This window comes from Uranotaenia lowii, chromosome 2, assembly GCF_029784155.1.
Source record: "Uranotaenia lowii strain MFRU-FL chromosome 2, ASM2978415v1, whole genome shotgun sequence".
NCBI classification, from domain to species: Eukaryota; Metazoa; Arthropoda; class Insecta; order Diptera; family Culicidae; genus Uranotaenia; species Uranotaenia lowii.
The window spans coordinates 100,634,957-100,651,065 of NC_073692.1; the positions used below are offsets into that span (position 1 = coordinate 100,634,957).

At 34.7% G+C, this 16,109-nt stretch overlaps 1 protein-coding gene across 2 annotated transcripts in view; it reads left to right on the forward strand.

Moving 5' to 3' along the window:
* Positions 1-16,109, forward strand: part of LOC129743800 (restin homolog) — a 251,176-nt gene that overhangs the window by 218,788 nt on the left and 16,279 nt on the right. Inside the window, exons 8-10 of one of the 2 annotated variants that reach the window (XM_055735994.1) lie at positions 4,214-4,382; positions 4,465-4,642; positions 5,061-5,126. In XM_055735994.1, the coding sequence (XP_055591969.1) occupies positions 4,214-4,382; positions 4,465-4,642; positions 5,061-5,126 (413 nt within the window). The remainder of the gene's footprint in view (positions 1-4,213; positions 4,383-4,464; positions 4,643-5,060; positions 5,127-16,109) is intronic. The other variant, XM_055735996.1, reaches the window with a different exon arrangement.

A 16,109-nucleotide genomic window follows, 5' to 3' on the forward strand; every position in this document is an offset into this window, starting at 1 on the left:
AGTTAGCAAGTTAATTCATTGTGTAGAAAGACTCCTCCCATTTCGGAACTGGAGTGCTCCCATATAAAATCGACGTAAAATGTGACCCAAATCGATCATTGATACACACCCAAGTAAAGCTTAGTTGCTTAGATATGCGACACTTGATGATTTTGTTGATAACTAAATTCCTATAGTAGTTGGTGTCGAGGCAATGCGACAGATGACAAAACTGACTAACAAAACTTGTCAAAAAAAAAATTCACAAAAACTCCAGCGGTCCTACTTATAGCAAGGTCTCTTTCGGCCGAAAGTCCGGGCTCCAAGTCCCAGAGCTACCAAAATTTGCACAGTTGTAATTTGCCCAAAAGGAACACAAAACCATTTGTGACTTTTTGTTTTTGGTACAGTTAAAAAAAAGTTTAATGTACATAAACGTCCAGAAAATTATTTTATTTTTGAAACGACTAAGTTTATTTTTGTGAATTTAATAATTATATAGTTCTGCTTGTTATTTGTGTTTTTGGTTTTTTTTCTACATTTTAATAAGTTCTAATAACCATCAATTTATGGAATGTTTAAGCAAAACATGGAAAACTATTTGAGAATATTCATTAGACTGGTCCATAACAATAAAAATCTTTATTTTTGACGTGGCACCCCACAGTGGTCCAAACCCCAGAAAAGCTGACAGAAAGTCGATTTTTGTAGCGCTCATAATCATCTAGCCAAATATTTCATCGTGTTCCGGTATTTTCAGGCATATTTTTTGAAACATTCGCTTCGCTAACATTGAATGACGAATAGATAATAAAATCTCGAATATATTTTTCTTTGCTATCATTTTTACATTTTTTGTTAGGCGTATTTTATACCTTTTCAAATAAAAATTTGTGTTTTGGGATACAGTTGAAATTGTTTGTATGGAATCTAGTTGTAAAACACGATAAATATTTTAAGTTTGTAAACTTCAATTTGAGATTAAAAAAAGACTCACACTCCACATAACTTCACTATAATTTTACTTTGGAAAGATTCCCACATTTCTGGACTACAAAATATTGCAAATTAGGCAGTCTGTTTTTGCCATTTTTGGAGGCCGGTTTCGAAGAGTTGAACCACTTGTTTTCTTAAAATTTGACTTCTAAGCAATTAACTTCTCGGATTAAGAACTTAACTAATAAGTAATCGGATCTCTAGGTTCATTTTTGTCAAAAATCGATTCATGAAATATTCTTATCATATTTTGAAGCAATATCAGTATGAATTACTGTGTATGTTTTTAAAATGTGGAATAACTCCCAGAAAATGATAAAATTAGGGTTTTTCAAATATTTTTCGGATTATTGAACAAATCATAGACAACATGAATCATGAATCATGAACAAATCATGAAAAATAGTAAGATATTTTTAAGGTATTATATTAAAGATATGAAATATGAAATAAAATTAAAAATGAAAATCAAAAGTTAAATAAAATAAAAAGAAAATATTAAGCATAAAGTGTGTTTTTTCGTAAAATGTAAATTAAGTGTTTTGTGTTAAAACAACCATTGGTAAAATGAATGATAGTTTTAGGAAAAAACTTATGCAGATTTTTCGAATGGCAATTTCAGTCCAATATAACAATGATTAATAAATAAACAGCATGTATACATCTTATACGACGTTTCGGCCGTTGCAATTTTAGACCAAAGGCCGAAACGTCGGATAAGATGTAAATGTGCTGTTTATTTATTCATAATTGTTATATTTGAATGAAATTGTCAACTGAAAAATCCGCGAAAGTCAAAACCAAATTTCTATATTGACACGTTAATTAATGAAAAATTAAAAAAGTGATCAGAATCAGAGCGTTGTAATGTTATAAAAAGTTTCAGAGCCAAAATTAAAAAAAAGACTTTTGCCAGGTTTTTTGAGAATTGGACCACTTGTACCCTTCAAATCGGTTTATTAGGTGAAAAAATGACTTACACACTCTGTGTTCTAAAATATGCCACCAGTATGCTATATATGGGCTTAGATTTTGCAATAAATTTAGATTTTCGAATTGGAATTTATTTTAAAAGATATATCAGATTTAAAACTCGAATAAAAAAAAAAGACCAATAATTAAAATTATATTCTCACCTAGAGTATTCAACTTATATAATCGATAGAAACAGTTGAGTAATCGCAACAAAAGCTTCACTTCTTGTGAACATAATTCTTTTGCAAAACTAATGCGTTTACAAACTCAAAATCCAGTGCAATGTGAATTTAGGCCTTAGAATAATCATAGAAAAAGCAGATTGTCAAAAAGTTAAAAAAACACTATTTTAAAGTACGCCAAAATAACTGTGTTTCGTATTTTGAGAATCTATAACTATGCCAAAATGTGTAAAATAACATCAAGTTTCTTATCAACTGTTAAAAAAATTTCACCAGTGACTAAATCAATTTTAGCGGTTGATTGATTTATACCAGGTTTTTAATATTTTTGTAAACGTAATCTAAAAATAATCAAAAGAATATATACACGTGTCCAGCTTTAAACTTTAGGATTCTTCGGCACTTAGAGAATTTTTTGAGCAATTGCTAACTGAGCTAAGCTCTTTTTTTAAGCCTGTATTTCATTTTTGCTTTGACTTTGAATAACATGAAAACGAGTGGTTTTAGCTGAATATTGTGTGAGTATCGTATTTGAGCTATGTTATTAATTTTCCAAAACTATAAGTTTTGTAAAAAATTCAAATTGTACAGTACAAGCGAGATACGGCAATTTTAAGCGAAGAGTGTTTAATGGACACTCTAGATCTCTCAAGGGAGTTCTTTTTGTCAGGGCTTACAAGGAGCGTTTTTATTTGGGTACGCCAGAAAAAAGTTATAAGCAACCAATTTTCCAAAAATATCTTATTAACACTCTAGGATTGATTTAAGTTAAAATGTTTATTGAAACATATAGTGTTCCATTAGCATTAAAAAGATCGGGAAAAATCAGGTATATTTACAAAAATCAGAAAAAAACGGAGGTGTCAGGTTATCAGGATGGGCCTCAAAAAATCAGGTAAATCCTTAGGCACATTGGCTACCCTGGTGGTGGGAATCAAAAAAATGTTTTTCTTCGTTATCACTGAGGTGTATGACCGAAAAACTAGGGCGCTCTTGAATTCTTTTCTCTCACTCAGATGCGAGAGCTCTCACATTAGCTGTGCGAGCTGTGCGAAAGAGGATTGCACTGGGCAGTGATGTCAACCTTCCAGATTTTTTCTGGATCTTCCAGACCTTTTGGACTTTTACCAGACATTTTTTTAGGTTTCCAGACTCCAGACTTTTGTCATTTCTGCCAGAGTTTTCCAGACTTTTGAGTTCCGACATGAATTTTCCTGACAAAACAGTAAAAATTCAAAATTTTCGTTGCAAAATGGCAGGAAATGATTCCAATTAGTAATTGAAGAGTGAGGAATGCCTCGAAGATGGCAGTAAAACAGGAAGTAAAGCATAAAACGTAGTACCGCTGACATCACCACAATAGTCTCAGGCATTGGTAGTGTATAGAATGTTTGATTATGATGAAGTTATAAGTGTTTCTCTAGACTGCAATATTGCGATCTGCCGTCCAAAAAAAAGGTCATCGCCTATAAACTTCGCCATCCAGACTTTTCCACACTTTCCCTGACATTTGTTCAAAATCTTCCAGACATTTCTGAAAAACAGTTGACATCACTGCTGGGAATCCGAATTGAAAACAGTGCTGTTTTCTCCCGACTCTCTTTGTTGTTTGGGAGGAGCCGACCAACCATGCTCATGTTTACATATTGCCATAAGTGATAAACTAGTAATCATTACCAATAGCAACCGATTTGAGTTGCTAACATACCTCTTTGAGTTATTCTTTTAAGATGATAACAAAAAAAGGGGATATTTGAAAAACACACAAATACAATATTTGCATTTTCGAGATATCTGATTTTACTGTAAATTTTCTGAAAAAGCGAAAACTAACTTATCAATGAGATCTTGAGTGTTTTTTCAGTTTTTATGTAAACTTACTTAAAAAAATGTGAAAACATACCACAACATGACTGCAAAAATGTAGCACATTATTGTTACATTAAACTTTAATGGTATTCACTACAAAACTGAAGAATAAAAAAAGGTTTCCAGATGACGAACTCGAAATGTTGCACAGTGTAATTTTCCGATGCTAAGTTATAACTCATAGGTAACGCTTGTTTTCATTCCATTCCCAGAAACAGCCACCCTTGCCATCGGGGATCGGGTTATTGTGTCTTCAGGGTTCGGATCTCGACCCGGTATCCTGAAGTATCTGGGTGAGACACAATTTGCCAGCGGAAACTGGTGCGGAATTCAGTTGGATGAACCCAGTGGCAAGAACGATGGATCCGTCGATGGAGTCAGGTAAAGCCGAGAAATGTTGTTTGTTTAAGTTCCTCTGAATGTATGTTTTTAACCTATTTTTTCCGGTGGTTTCTCCTTCTAGATACTTCGACTGCCTGGACAAATACGGAATATTCGTGCCCATCGCCAAGGTCACTCTGTCGCCCTCTTCCCGGAAAGCTCGCCTGTCCCGGTCCGGTTCCAAGGAATCGCTCACATCGGTGGGAACGATGAGCTCAATCGCTACCACAGCCACTTCCAGACTCCGCATGAGCGCCCAGGTATCGCTCGAAGCATGGTAGAAGCAACTCAGAAAGCACACAAGCATCCTCAGCTTTTCGGGGGATGCTTCCCAAAGCAAATTTTTCCCATCCATTACACAAGAGCACACCACAGTTCAGATTGATTCAGACCTGTTACGAAACACTATTATGGATGCTCTTCCTGTTTTGCATGATTCGTGTTGTTTGCTTAGGCTGTGTGCTAGTGGCCCAAAATATGTACTAGGAATGCAGTGTCTTTAATCTCCTAACACTGAACCCCTTTAAAAACGTGCAATTCCCTTAGTACTTCCAATATCCTAAACCCAAACTCTTACCAGTCACTAACTATTCTAACCACAACTCTGTTAATCCTAGAAAGACTTAATTCCAATCGAATCACCCTAACCCTAACCGTATTACTTACTTGCTCTTGCAGAGGAAATCATCGGTCAGCTCATCGGCGGCAGTTCCTTCGACTCCAAAGGCATCGTTCTCACTGCAGGTAGGATTTTCTCCCGTTGTTACCTACTATCCCATTAGTTGATATGGTTTGCTGCAGACAGTGTGTCCCCAAAAAATACCCCGAAAAAAACCTCTGAAAAGGGGTATTGTTTTGCTTTTAACCGATTTAATTATTTATTCGAAAATTAACAGGAACAATTTCCACTAAAATTACTAAAATTTTATTGATTGAAATTGCTGTAAAAGTTGTAAATAAAGATTACCTGTCACCAAGAGAGCAGTTGTATTTGTCTGTTTCGGTTTTTTTTCGTTAGCTTTTATGCCTCTTATTTAGGCTTTTACAAATCGTTTCGGAAATCGCAAGCATCAACAAGCGGCTTACATTTCACTACATTGAACCCAAATCAAATCATTTTGTTGACAGCTCGGTGCTTCGTGCATGTATTAATTGAAAAACAGACGAAAACAATGAAACGCCATTATGGTTCAACTGAGGAATATTACATTCGGATCAAGTTCAAATGAAACTTTAAAAAGCTAGATTACTGAAATGCGACATTTTTTTCAAAGCAACGTTTAACTATGTTATAATGATCACCATTTGAATTGGGAAGGAGAAAGTGATTCTTTTAATTTGTTTAGTAGCTGGTAGTTTTAGTAGTATTTTTAATACCTCTTAAATATTTTTTTATTGGTAATTCTTTATTTAATTTTGATAGCCGCACACCCTTTTTTATCGTTTTATTTTAAATGGAATTGCATTTAAAGGGAACACCATTGGGGTATAAAATTAAAATTCACAAAAAAAAATCGCTTAAAGAATCTATCAATGTAGAAGACATACAAATTCTAAAATATTTTTCTACAGTATCACAAAGCTTTTCACCAAAAAAAAGTGAGCAAAACAAGATTAATATCATTATGTTTTTTGCTTGTTAAAAAAGAGTGATTGAAAATCATCAAAATTTTCTTCTACAATTTGTTTCAAATTGTTCAATACATAAGTGTACTATTCTTGTTTCCTGAAACAGTTGGAAACCTCATTTGGTTCAACAGATTTCACTGCAGCCATAAAAGATAATTAAAGAGAATCAACTAAAGAAAGTAAAGGAGCTTGAAATCATGTGAGTTTATATTACCCTGCATTTTTCAGTGCTAACACGCACGAGTTACAAAAATCATGATCTTGATCAGGATCCATGAATTAATTCTAGAAGCAGGATTTAGAACAGGATAAGATTACAGGATCAGGATCCAGTATAGGTTCAGACTCAGGATGACAATTTAGATTAAGATTCCGACTCAGATTGAAAGATGTAGATTAGAATAAAGATTCAGAATCAGGTAGATCAGGATTAATATGAGGACTTAGGTTCACATTCCAAGATTGGAATCAGGGTAAAGGACCAGGATTATGGTCAAAGACCAGGATCAGGATCCAGAATCAAGATCCGAGGTAAGAATCCTCGATTAGAACCAAGATCGGGATTGGGATATTCAGGATAAGGGCATAGATCAGGTTCCAGTTGATGATCACCATCAGTGTTCAGTTGGGGATGACGATCTAGGACCCGAAACCGATTCTGAGATCAGGAGCCAAGATCAGATTATAGATTAGGTACTAGGAACAAGATCCAGATCAGTTTACGATCAGGATAAGAATAAAGATAAATATTAAGAATCACGATTCGGAAACCAGTTTAGGACCAGCATCAAGGACCAGGATCTAGGTTACGCAAGAAACAGCGGTTTTTGTATGTTGGAAGAGTTTGGCGTCCTGAATTCGAATCATTTGTCAGATTTTGCCTATCACATCTTGTTTTGGCAATATGACCTCCAACCTACATGAAAAATAAAAACTGATCTAAAATCTTTTTATTACCCTTAATTTAATCAAGCATTCAAAGTTTTTCTAGCTAGGAGGAACGATACTTTAAAAAATAGAACTTCGCCATTTTCAGATAATTCGATGAAAAAATAAGATTGTTTCTGGCATCGCTGAAGAACGTGTTTGAGTTTTTGGGATTTTACACTATTTTACAACTTTGCTGAAGACTGCAAATAGCTTTGACTTATCCTGTAGGAAAATTAGAGTTCTCTCTTGTTTAAATTTTCATCAAAATATCCACAAAATTCGCCTTACAGTACAGGAAAAATAAACAAAAATAAAACTTCTATAACTAAGGTTAATCTTGGATTTAAAACCTTTTTTTTCAAAATCTTTATAATATTCAACAGTGTAAAATTTGGTGTGTAACAAGACCAGCAATGGTTTCTATAATACTTTCAAACCATTCAAATTAAAGGGAGGGAGGCTCTCATACACAATTATTAAAAAATGTGACACAATTCGATCAATTTCCGGAAACTATAAAACCGATGAACTTGAAATTAGGTATAAAGTCGTTTTTAAGACAAAATTAACAAAAATATGATAAAATCCTCGATGCATTTTATGTTAAAAGTTGACGATCGTAAGCGTTTTGATATGATTGACGATGAATTGACAAACATTTTTTTACAAAATTAGATGATATATTGTATTCGGTGGTTTTCGACAAAAAATAAAACTGCTGTCTACGTTTCGGCTAACTGAATTTCAGCCATTCTCAGAAAAACTATTTTTAAATTAGAAAGAAAAAGAAGATAAATATTATTTTTCATAGTAAGATTATTTGATTCACATTTTCGTAGGTGATGGAAAGAATTTGAGAAACATGAGGTATCAAAGAACGATAGAAATCTTTCGTTCTTTGATACCTCATGTTTCTCTAATTCTTTCCATCACCCACGAAAATGTGATTATTTTCAGGTACAAAGATGTACCAAGCGATTTCATAACATCAGCCAAACCTCCCCATTTTTTTGTAAAAGGGGGCTCACATCCTACACAATTCACGTACAGAATTTTTCTGATTTCGACTACTTATTTGAAAGAAATTTTGCACGGATATGTTATTGGGTACGATTAATGTTTCTGAAACTGTTTAAGACCGCTTATTCCTTATAGTGAAAAATAAAAAAGGAGGAGGGAGACTCCAATCTATTTTTTACTGCTGTTTTTTTTTTAAATTAGAAAGAAAAAGAATGAAAATTTTATTTTTCATAGTAAAACTATTTGTTGTTTTGAAAAACCTCTCCTTTTTTTGTAAAAGTGGGCTCGCATCCTACACAATTCACGTACAGAATTTTTCTGATTTGGACTTCTTATTTGAAAGAAATTTTGCACGGTTATGTCATTGGGTACGATAGATGTTTCTGAAACTGTTTAAGACCCTTTATTCCTTATAGATGGAAAATAAGAAAGGAGGAGGGAGACTCCAATCCATTTTTTAGGATAACTATACCTTATCAAGCAAAAGAAAGTACGTGGGAGAGTATTAGGGTTCCAGATCATCATGAAAATACCGATGATTTGAGACCCCTCCATATAGAAGGGAGATAAATAGAAGAAAAACCTCTAATACTTTTCCTCTCATACTCAGTACTACTCATATTAAGTTCTTCTGCTGTTTGACGCGCTCTTCTCAAAACAAATCTTGGGGAGCGGGGACTACAAAGACTTGCATAGTGAGTTAGTTGTATATTTGGCAATAACTTCTCGAGACTAATCGATGCTTACACTTCGGATATCCTAAGATATTCTTCTTACGAATCCATTCCCTTGAACGTCTCATCCAGCAGTTATTAACTGGATATATGGTAACTTACGGTGACTTGTTGATGAAGCCTTAGTCACAACTGCGGAACGACCATGCACCCAAGGTACCATACATACATACATAATACTTTTTCTCTCATACTCATACAAGGCCCTACTTCCAGAGGACAGACGAGAGAAAGAGGGTGTTTTTTATATTTTTCCGCATAAAACTATTGCAGTAAATTAAGCCCAATAATGCATATGATGCTTTTTAGAAACGAAAAATGTTTCTATCATAATTCGAAAGCTGCTCTTAATTTGACGGGAGAGAGGAGGGGAATTCCATATAAGAGAAACATACATGTTGACATAACTATTCAAATAATTTTAAAAGGTGTTGCAAAGCACACCAGGTCAGCTAGTTTTGTAATATTTATAATTTTTATAAATGTTTTTGATTTTTACCATTTTTGTGATTTTTAATATTTTTGCCATATTTGTCATTTACTATCACTTTTCTGTATTTTTGACATTTTTTGTCCTTAAAAAACAATTTGCAGGGACGAATCTCCTTCAGCATGTGAATTTCCTTTTTTTTTTTTTTAGAAAGACGTCAAAAAATGACTTTAATCTTTTATTTTTCCATTATGGATCAATAGTTTGGATGTTAATTTTATCTCTAACAACAAATCAAGCGAAAGAAAAGCTCCAGTTTATTCCAGGTAGATTCTGTTGGCACAAACGCCATTTAAGGAACGGCGTGCCGCGAAACACATTATGAGTTTCTGCCGGCGGAATTCAAGCGAAGTGCTGTTGATTAGGTCATTCATAGAAAAAACTTTCCGCCAGAAGATGATTGATTCGGAAGCGTCAACTCCGAGGAGCAAGTGTTTGTTTTCCAGAACTCTTCAAATGAACTTGTTAGTCTACCACCCGCCCCTTTGCTCACCCGGTTTTCACCGAGCCCATCCGACGTGACTGGATGGAACTTGGAAGAAGATAAAACGTGCCGGAATCATCATCCGGCCTTTGCCCGAATTCTTCTGCTTGCGATGGCCTACCGAAAAAATAAAACAGAAAAACAGGAATATCTCTGATCTGGCATATTTTTGTTATGGTTTTTCATTCCCGGCTAGCTACTTGGAAAGCACGAAGTTGGGCAAGATTGATGATAAATGATGATTGTTTTGGCTTTTGACCCAGGCTCAACGCAGTTAGTGGATTTCATTCATACTTGGCTTGGGCTAGAAATATATTTACGCGCGCCGGGAGCTGATGATAGATGTGGTAATAAATTGAAGACTCACTTCTAGATAATCTTCCAAGATTTATTTTGGCAGTAATTCGTCATACCGGGAAGGTGTTGTGGATATCGTTTCGAAGGAGCTCTGCAAATAATGTCGTCAACCAGAAAAAGAAGCAACAAAAAATACTTTAACGACAGAAAAACAAGAGCTTCTACTCCCTTTTCAAAGCTGACAATCATTCCCAGATAATTCATTATCATTCCAACACAAATTGGTTAACTAATCGTCGTCACCCAGTCATCAGCAACAAGACGGTCGTCATCAATTCGGATCTGTTATTATTTACAGCTTAGTAAAGCTAACAACTCACGCCCTTCCTCCAGGGGGAGCAAGATGCCCTAAAAGGAAGCGGGCGACTGGCGGCAGTGACCTGGGTGTTGATCTTTTAAGGCTATCGGAAGAATACCTTAGATATGGTCACATGGTTGTTTTTGCCCTACCGCATCCACTAAGCACCTTCTAAAACATGTGTGGGTGGATGGGTGAACACACTCGAGATTTGACGTTGTTGTTTGTTTTTCCAATTTGTCCGATTATCGAATATGGACAGGGAAGTGGTTTTGTCAGGCTTTGATGCTAGGCTTTACAAGATTGCCCTTGATAACTGTCACCCGAATTTGGCACATGTTCTTGAAGATAGGATCCTAACACAAATATTTAATTTGAGTCAAAGGTCGAACCAGAATGTTCGAGAAAAAAAAGTAAGACATTTTTTAATTTGTTGAATGCCACTCGTTTTGGAAGTTTCATTTCGTTTCCCTGTAGCCACTGAGAAAAGATATCATTATTGCGAAAAATGGTGAAGTCATAACAAGATGCCCGTATATTTCATATGAAGGTTAGGGGGGCAGCGAAAAGGGCTATGTCTAATTTGGAAAACCGACCGTATACACTTTATAAATAGCCCAAAAAACTGACCTATGTAATATTTTAGTTTAATCGGACTTGATTGAGCGGTGCCTCAAATTGTTGATTCTAAAAAGTAAACTAAGAGGGGACAGAAATCGGGGAGATCGTAATTTTATTTCCGATGCCAACTGACTTAAAGATGCATTAAACATCGAGATCTGCTATTATTTCGAAAAAAATTTTTGACCAAAATTAACTTACTGGGATTTTTGGGAAGGTTTTCGGAAAACAGGCGGAGAAATTCAATATCTTCCCTCCTTCATGAAAATATACATTTCTTTAGTGAAATTGTCCGGAAAATCTATTGAACATAGTTTCAGACGCCACACAAGGGGATTTTTTTTTATTATCTGACGGGTTTGCGCCGGGGGTCTTCATATTTTCCCCAAAATTGAAAATTTGGTTCATTTTTGCGACTTAAAAACACATGTATTTTTTCAGATTTCTAACATTTTTATTTTTTGAGTTAGCTTCGGTTAGATTTTTTTGTAAATAAAAAATAACCATTTTTCAAAGCTACATAACTCTGTTGTTTCTCAACGGAAATTATAAAATAGCACATCAAAATGCATTGAAATTTTATCAGCTTTCCAAATAGAATGAATGCACGTCTAGAACAAAACCTCTTTTTTTAGTCTTTTATGTTGAAGCCTTATGTTGAGCTAAGATGACGAAAATTCTTATGGGACTGTTATGCGAGTAGGGGCAGTCTGAAAAGGACGATAAATAGTGTTTTTTTACCAGCTTTGATAAGTTCTTTTGTTTCCATGTTGTTAGAAGTGCTTGCTATCTCCATATGTGAGTGCAGTTGTTCCACCATTGTTTGTTTTCGATGCAAAAAAAGAGATTTATTGTCATTATTTCTTCATAACTCTTCAAGAAATTGATGGCCCACTTTGGTGTCTCCAGATGAAAGTTGTATCATGAATCGAGCTATACAATGGTATTTTTTGCAAAATATTCGGTGGTGCAGACGGTACTTTTAGACGCCATTTAAAGTTTATTTACAACTTTTCATGTTGAAGGTCATTATTTAATTTTTTTCAACTATTCTATTTGGAAAGCTGATAAAATTTCAATGCATTTTGATGTGCTATTTTATAATTTCCGTTGAGAAACAACAGAGTTATGTAGCTTCAAAAAATGTTTTTTTTTTATTTACAAAAAAATCTAACCGAAGCTAACTCAAAAAATAAAAATGTTAGAAATCTGAAAAAATACATGTGTTTTTAAGTCGCAAAAATGAACCAAATTTTCAATGTTAGGGAAAATCTGAAGACCCCCGGCGCAAATTGTCAGATAATAAAAAAAAATCTCCACAAGCTTACGAACGGAGATATAGTGCCTTTAAATCCTGTATTCCCTTGTATTTTGTAAACAATCCAGAAAAACATTAATTGGGACTAGACAATTTTGAACAAAAATAGACTTATCTTGTGTTGTTTTTTTTTTTTCGAGGAATCAAATGCAGGCTGTTTGAGCTACTAAACGCTTCGGAAAATGGAGTAATGGCGGATTTTACCCTCAATTTTCCTATATTTTTCAATGAGCTATGATAAAAGTAAGTTCGGACTTGAAAATTTTGAATTAAATGAAACCTATCTTGTGTGATTTTTCCGAGAAATCGAATGAAGGCCATTCAGCCACCTCACGCATCGGAAAATGGAGTAATGACTGTTTTACCCCAAATTTCCCATCATGTTTCAAATAGTTCGGAAAAAGCATGTTCAGATTTGAAAATTTTGAACCAAATGTGACTTCTCTTATGTGATTTTTTCCAAGGAATCGAATGAAGGCTGTTTAATCCACCGTACGCATCGGAAAATGGAGTTATGGCCGTATTACCTTCAGTTACCAACATTTTTAATGTAGTTAAGAAAAAGCTTGTTCGGACTGGAAAAAATTCTTCGAAGCAGATGGGAGCTATAGTGTGTTTTTTTTTCGAGAAATCGAATGAAGGCTATTTAAGCTGCCGCACGCATCGGAAAATTGATTTATGGCTGTTTTAACCTTAACTCCCCTAAATTTTTCAGATATTGCAGAAAAGCATATTCGGACTAAATAAATTTGAACCGAATGGGACTTATGTAATGTGATTTTTTTCTGAGGAGTCGAATGGAGATATGGCTTAAATATTTGAAAAATGTAGGAGAATTGAGGGTAATGACAACTGCATTTTATGATGCGTGCGGTGTTTCAAAAAACCTTCATTCAAATAAAAAAAAAATCGCACAAGATAAGTCTCATTTGGTTCAGAATTTTAATTTCAGCACATGCTTTTTCTGAAATATTTGAAAAATGTGATGTGAAGTAATATAAAACTTGTAGGTGATATCATTTAGCCAATTCGTCATACTGGGTAAAGTTTTTTACGGCATCGAAAAATGTAAAAAATTGTACATGTATTGCTAGATTTTTTTTTTAATTTTCTATGAGAATCAAAAACTTTAAAAAACTATCTCACGATGTGAGAAACTATGTCGTCATCATTTTGCTATCATTAACTTTATTACATTACATTAGAAAAAAAATTGAATATGTGTTGTGGTATACAAATGTTGCATCTAACCCTGCTGTGGCATAATGCCTCGTTTGACGGTTTAGGAAATGTTTCGAAGTTGCCTTACAATAATGCCAAATCGCTTAAAATGACATGTTTACTTTGAATATTATAAGGCATCTTAAATATCGTTTTTCATTAGGGTGGTTCAGTTATTTTTATATAGAGTGGTCATAAAAATAAATTTAAAAAATTAGAATCCTACTGATTTATCGAGGGAATATCTAAGAGCCCTTGAGTTACAGTATTTAAAACTCAAAGATACTAGCTACCGTCAGTATTTATCTGATATTCAACGAAAAATTTAAAGATGACCCATCTGCATTTTGGAATTACGTGAAAAATTAAAATGTTAATTTGGGGCATCCGTTGAATCTTACATACCAGAATCGCACTTTCAATAGCGCCAAAAAAAGCAGTTTAACTATGTACTGATTATTCTAAATCCACCTTTTATGCCACAAGAAAGTAAACAACTCCAACCAGCATTTGAATTCGGCTAACTCGTTTAATGTAAGCATTCCCGAATTCAGGGTTTCTCCAAACGAAGTTAGGAACGCACTCCTTGATATCAATGAGCGAAAGGAAGCCGGTCCGGACGGCTTATCGCCACTATTCATCAAAAGATGCTATGAACTCTTAGCACTTCTAGCGAGCATGCTGTTTAACAAGTCATTGGAAACCTCTACTGTACCCATTCTTTGGAAAACTGTCGCTTTCTCACCTATCCACAAATCCAGTAACATTCATCTCGTTGGAAACTATCGAGGCATATCCATTTTGAACTGCTTAGCAAAGGTACTTGTTGATCTTCAGAAAAATGAGTTCAGTTTTATCACATATCATCGCAGAGTGCCAACATGGTTTTCGTAAAAAGAGATCAACTCTAACTAACTTGACGGTGTATGTTCGTTCATTAGTAGATCTCTATCCGATAAGAAACAAGTTGACGGAATTTGTGTTGATTTCCCCAAAGCGTTCGATCGGCTGCCTCACAAACTAGTTATCGATAAGCTCAACACTATCGAATTCCCCAAATGGCTGATCATGTGGCTAGAGCCATACCTTCAAGACATAACCGCATTCGTCAGGCAGGGTCACATCAAGTCCACAACTTTCGCCGTTCTTTTTGGAGTTCCCCAAGGAAGCCACTTGGGCCCATTGCTATTTAATCTTTATACGAACGACCTTTGCGTACTGATCGATTCGGAAATAATAGTCTACGCTGACGATTTGAAGTTGTATCCATCATCACAGATTATGAAAACTGTGTTTCACTTCAACAAGACCTCGATAAATTTATGATTTGGTGCCGAGTGAATGCAGATGAATCTAGGAAAATGTAAAATCTTGACTTTCATCGGGAGCAGAACAGAGATAACGCATAGTTACCTAGTGGGTGATTCTGTGCTTGAGAAGGTTGAATCTATAAGGAATCTTGGCGTGATTCTTGACAAATCAATCACTTTTAAGGATCACATAGCTTCGACCGTGGCTTAAGCTAAAACAGTGCTAGGATTCCTCGTAGGCCACACAAAAGAATTCAGTAATACCACCATTCTAAAAGAGCTTTACTGTTTACTGGTCCGTTCAATTTTGGAGTATAATATCCAAATTTGGGCACCTTAATCCATAGGTGGTATGAAGCTGCTAGAATCGGTCCAGAAACGTTTCCTGCGATTTGCTCTTCCGAACTTACCCTGGAACGAACCACAACGGCTTCCCCCTTACGACGATCGATACGGAATCCTGAAAATCGAACCAATCGAATCTCGTGTATTACTTCTCCGGCGTTTATTCATCTTTGATATTTTATCTGGAAACACCGACAGTACCAACTTGACCGAAATGACTCCATTCCATGTCCCTTCCCGTGCTCTGCGCAACTACGAATCATCAAGGATGATGAGTTTCGGACGAAATGAAGCTTATAACTACTTTGATATTTATTGTAAGCTTTTGAACCAAATGTTTTCATGTTTTGACTTTAATATAAGTAAGAATAGCTTAAAGCTTAAATTAAGATCAGTCTGTGTGATATTGAGCTATCGTGGACCGTGAACAGTAAATAAATAAAATGAAATAAACGTCAAAAATTTAAATTTCAGAATTGATGAAAATAACAAATCGTCGAAAATAAAAATATGACAATAATGGAAAAAATTAAATTAATTATTTAAAAAAAATGGCTTATTTGTCAATAATGTCATTGTAATAACTTTTGTAATTTCGAATGTTCTTGTTTTTGTCATTTTGAATTTTTTTGATTTTTGTAATTTTTAAACTTTTTTATTTTTTGTAATTTTTTTTTCGTTTCGTTTACTGCTTGGCATAATTTGTCATTGTAATTTAATTTTTATTTGGTGCATTGGTTTTTAGGACAACTCTTTTAAAAAGGACTGGTCTTCTGAAAAATTATGTTTAAGATGTCTGATGAAAATGCCAATGTTAGATAACATGTCGTTTGAGCTATTTGGGATTTATTTGAAAGGTCAACTCTGAAACATTCCATAAAAAGCCACGTCCCAGAAAGTTGATTTTTGACCAAAAATTTGTTTTCATGATAACACCAGATCTCGACGTTTTAGGTCAGTTGGCATCGAA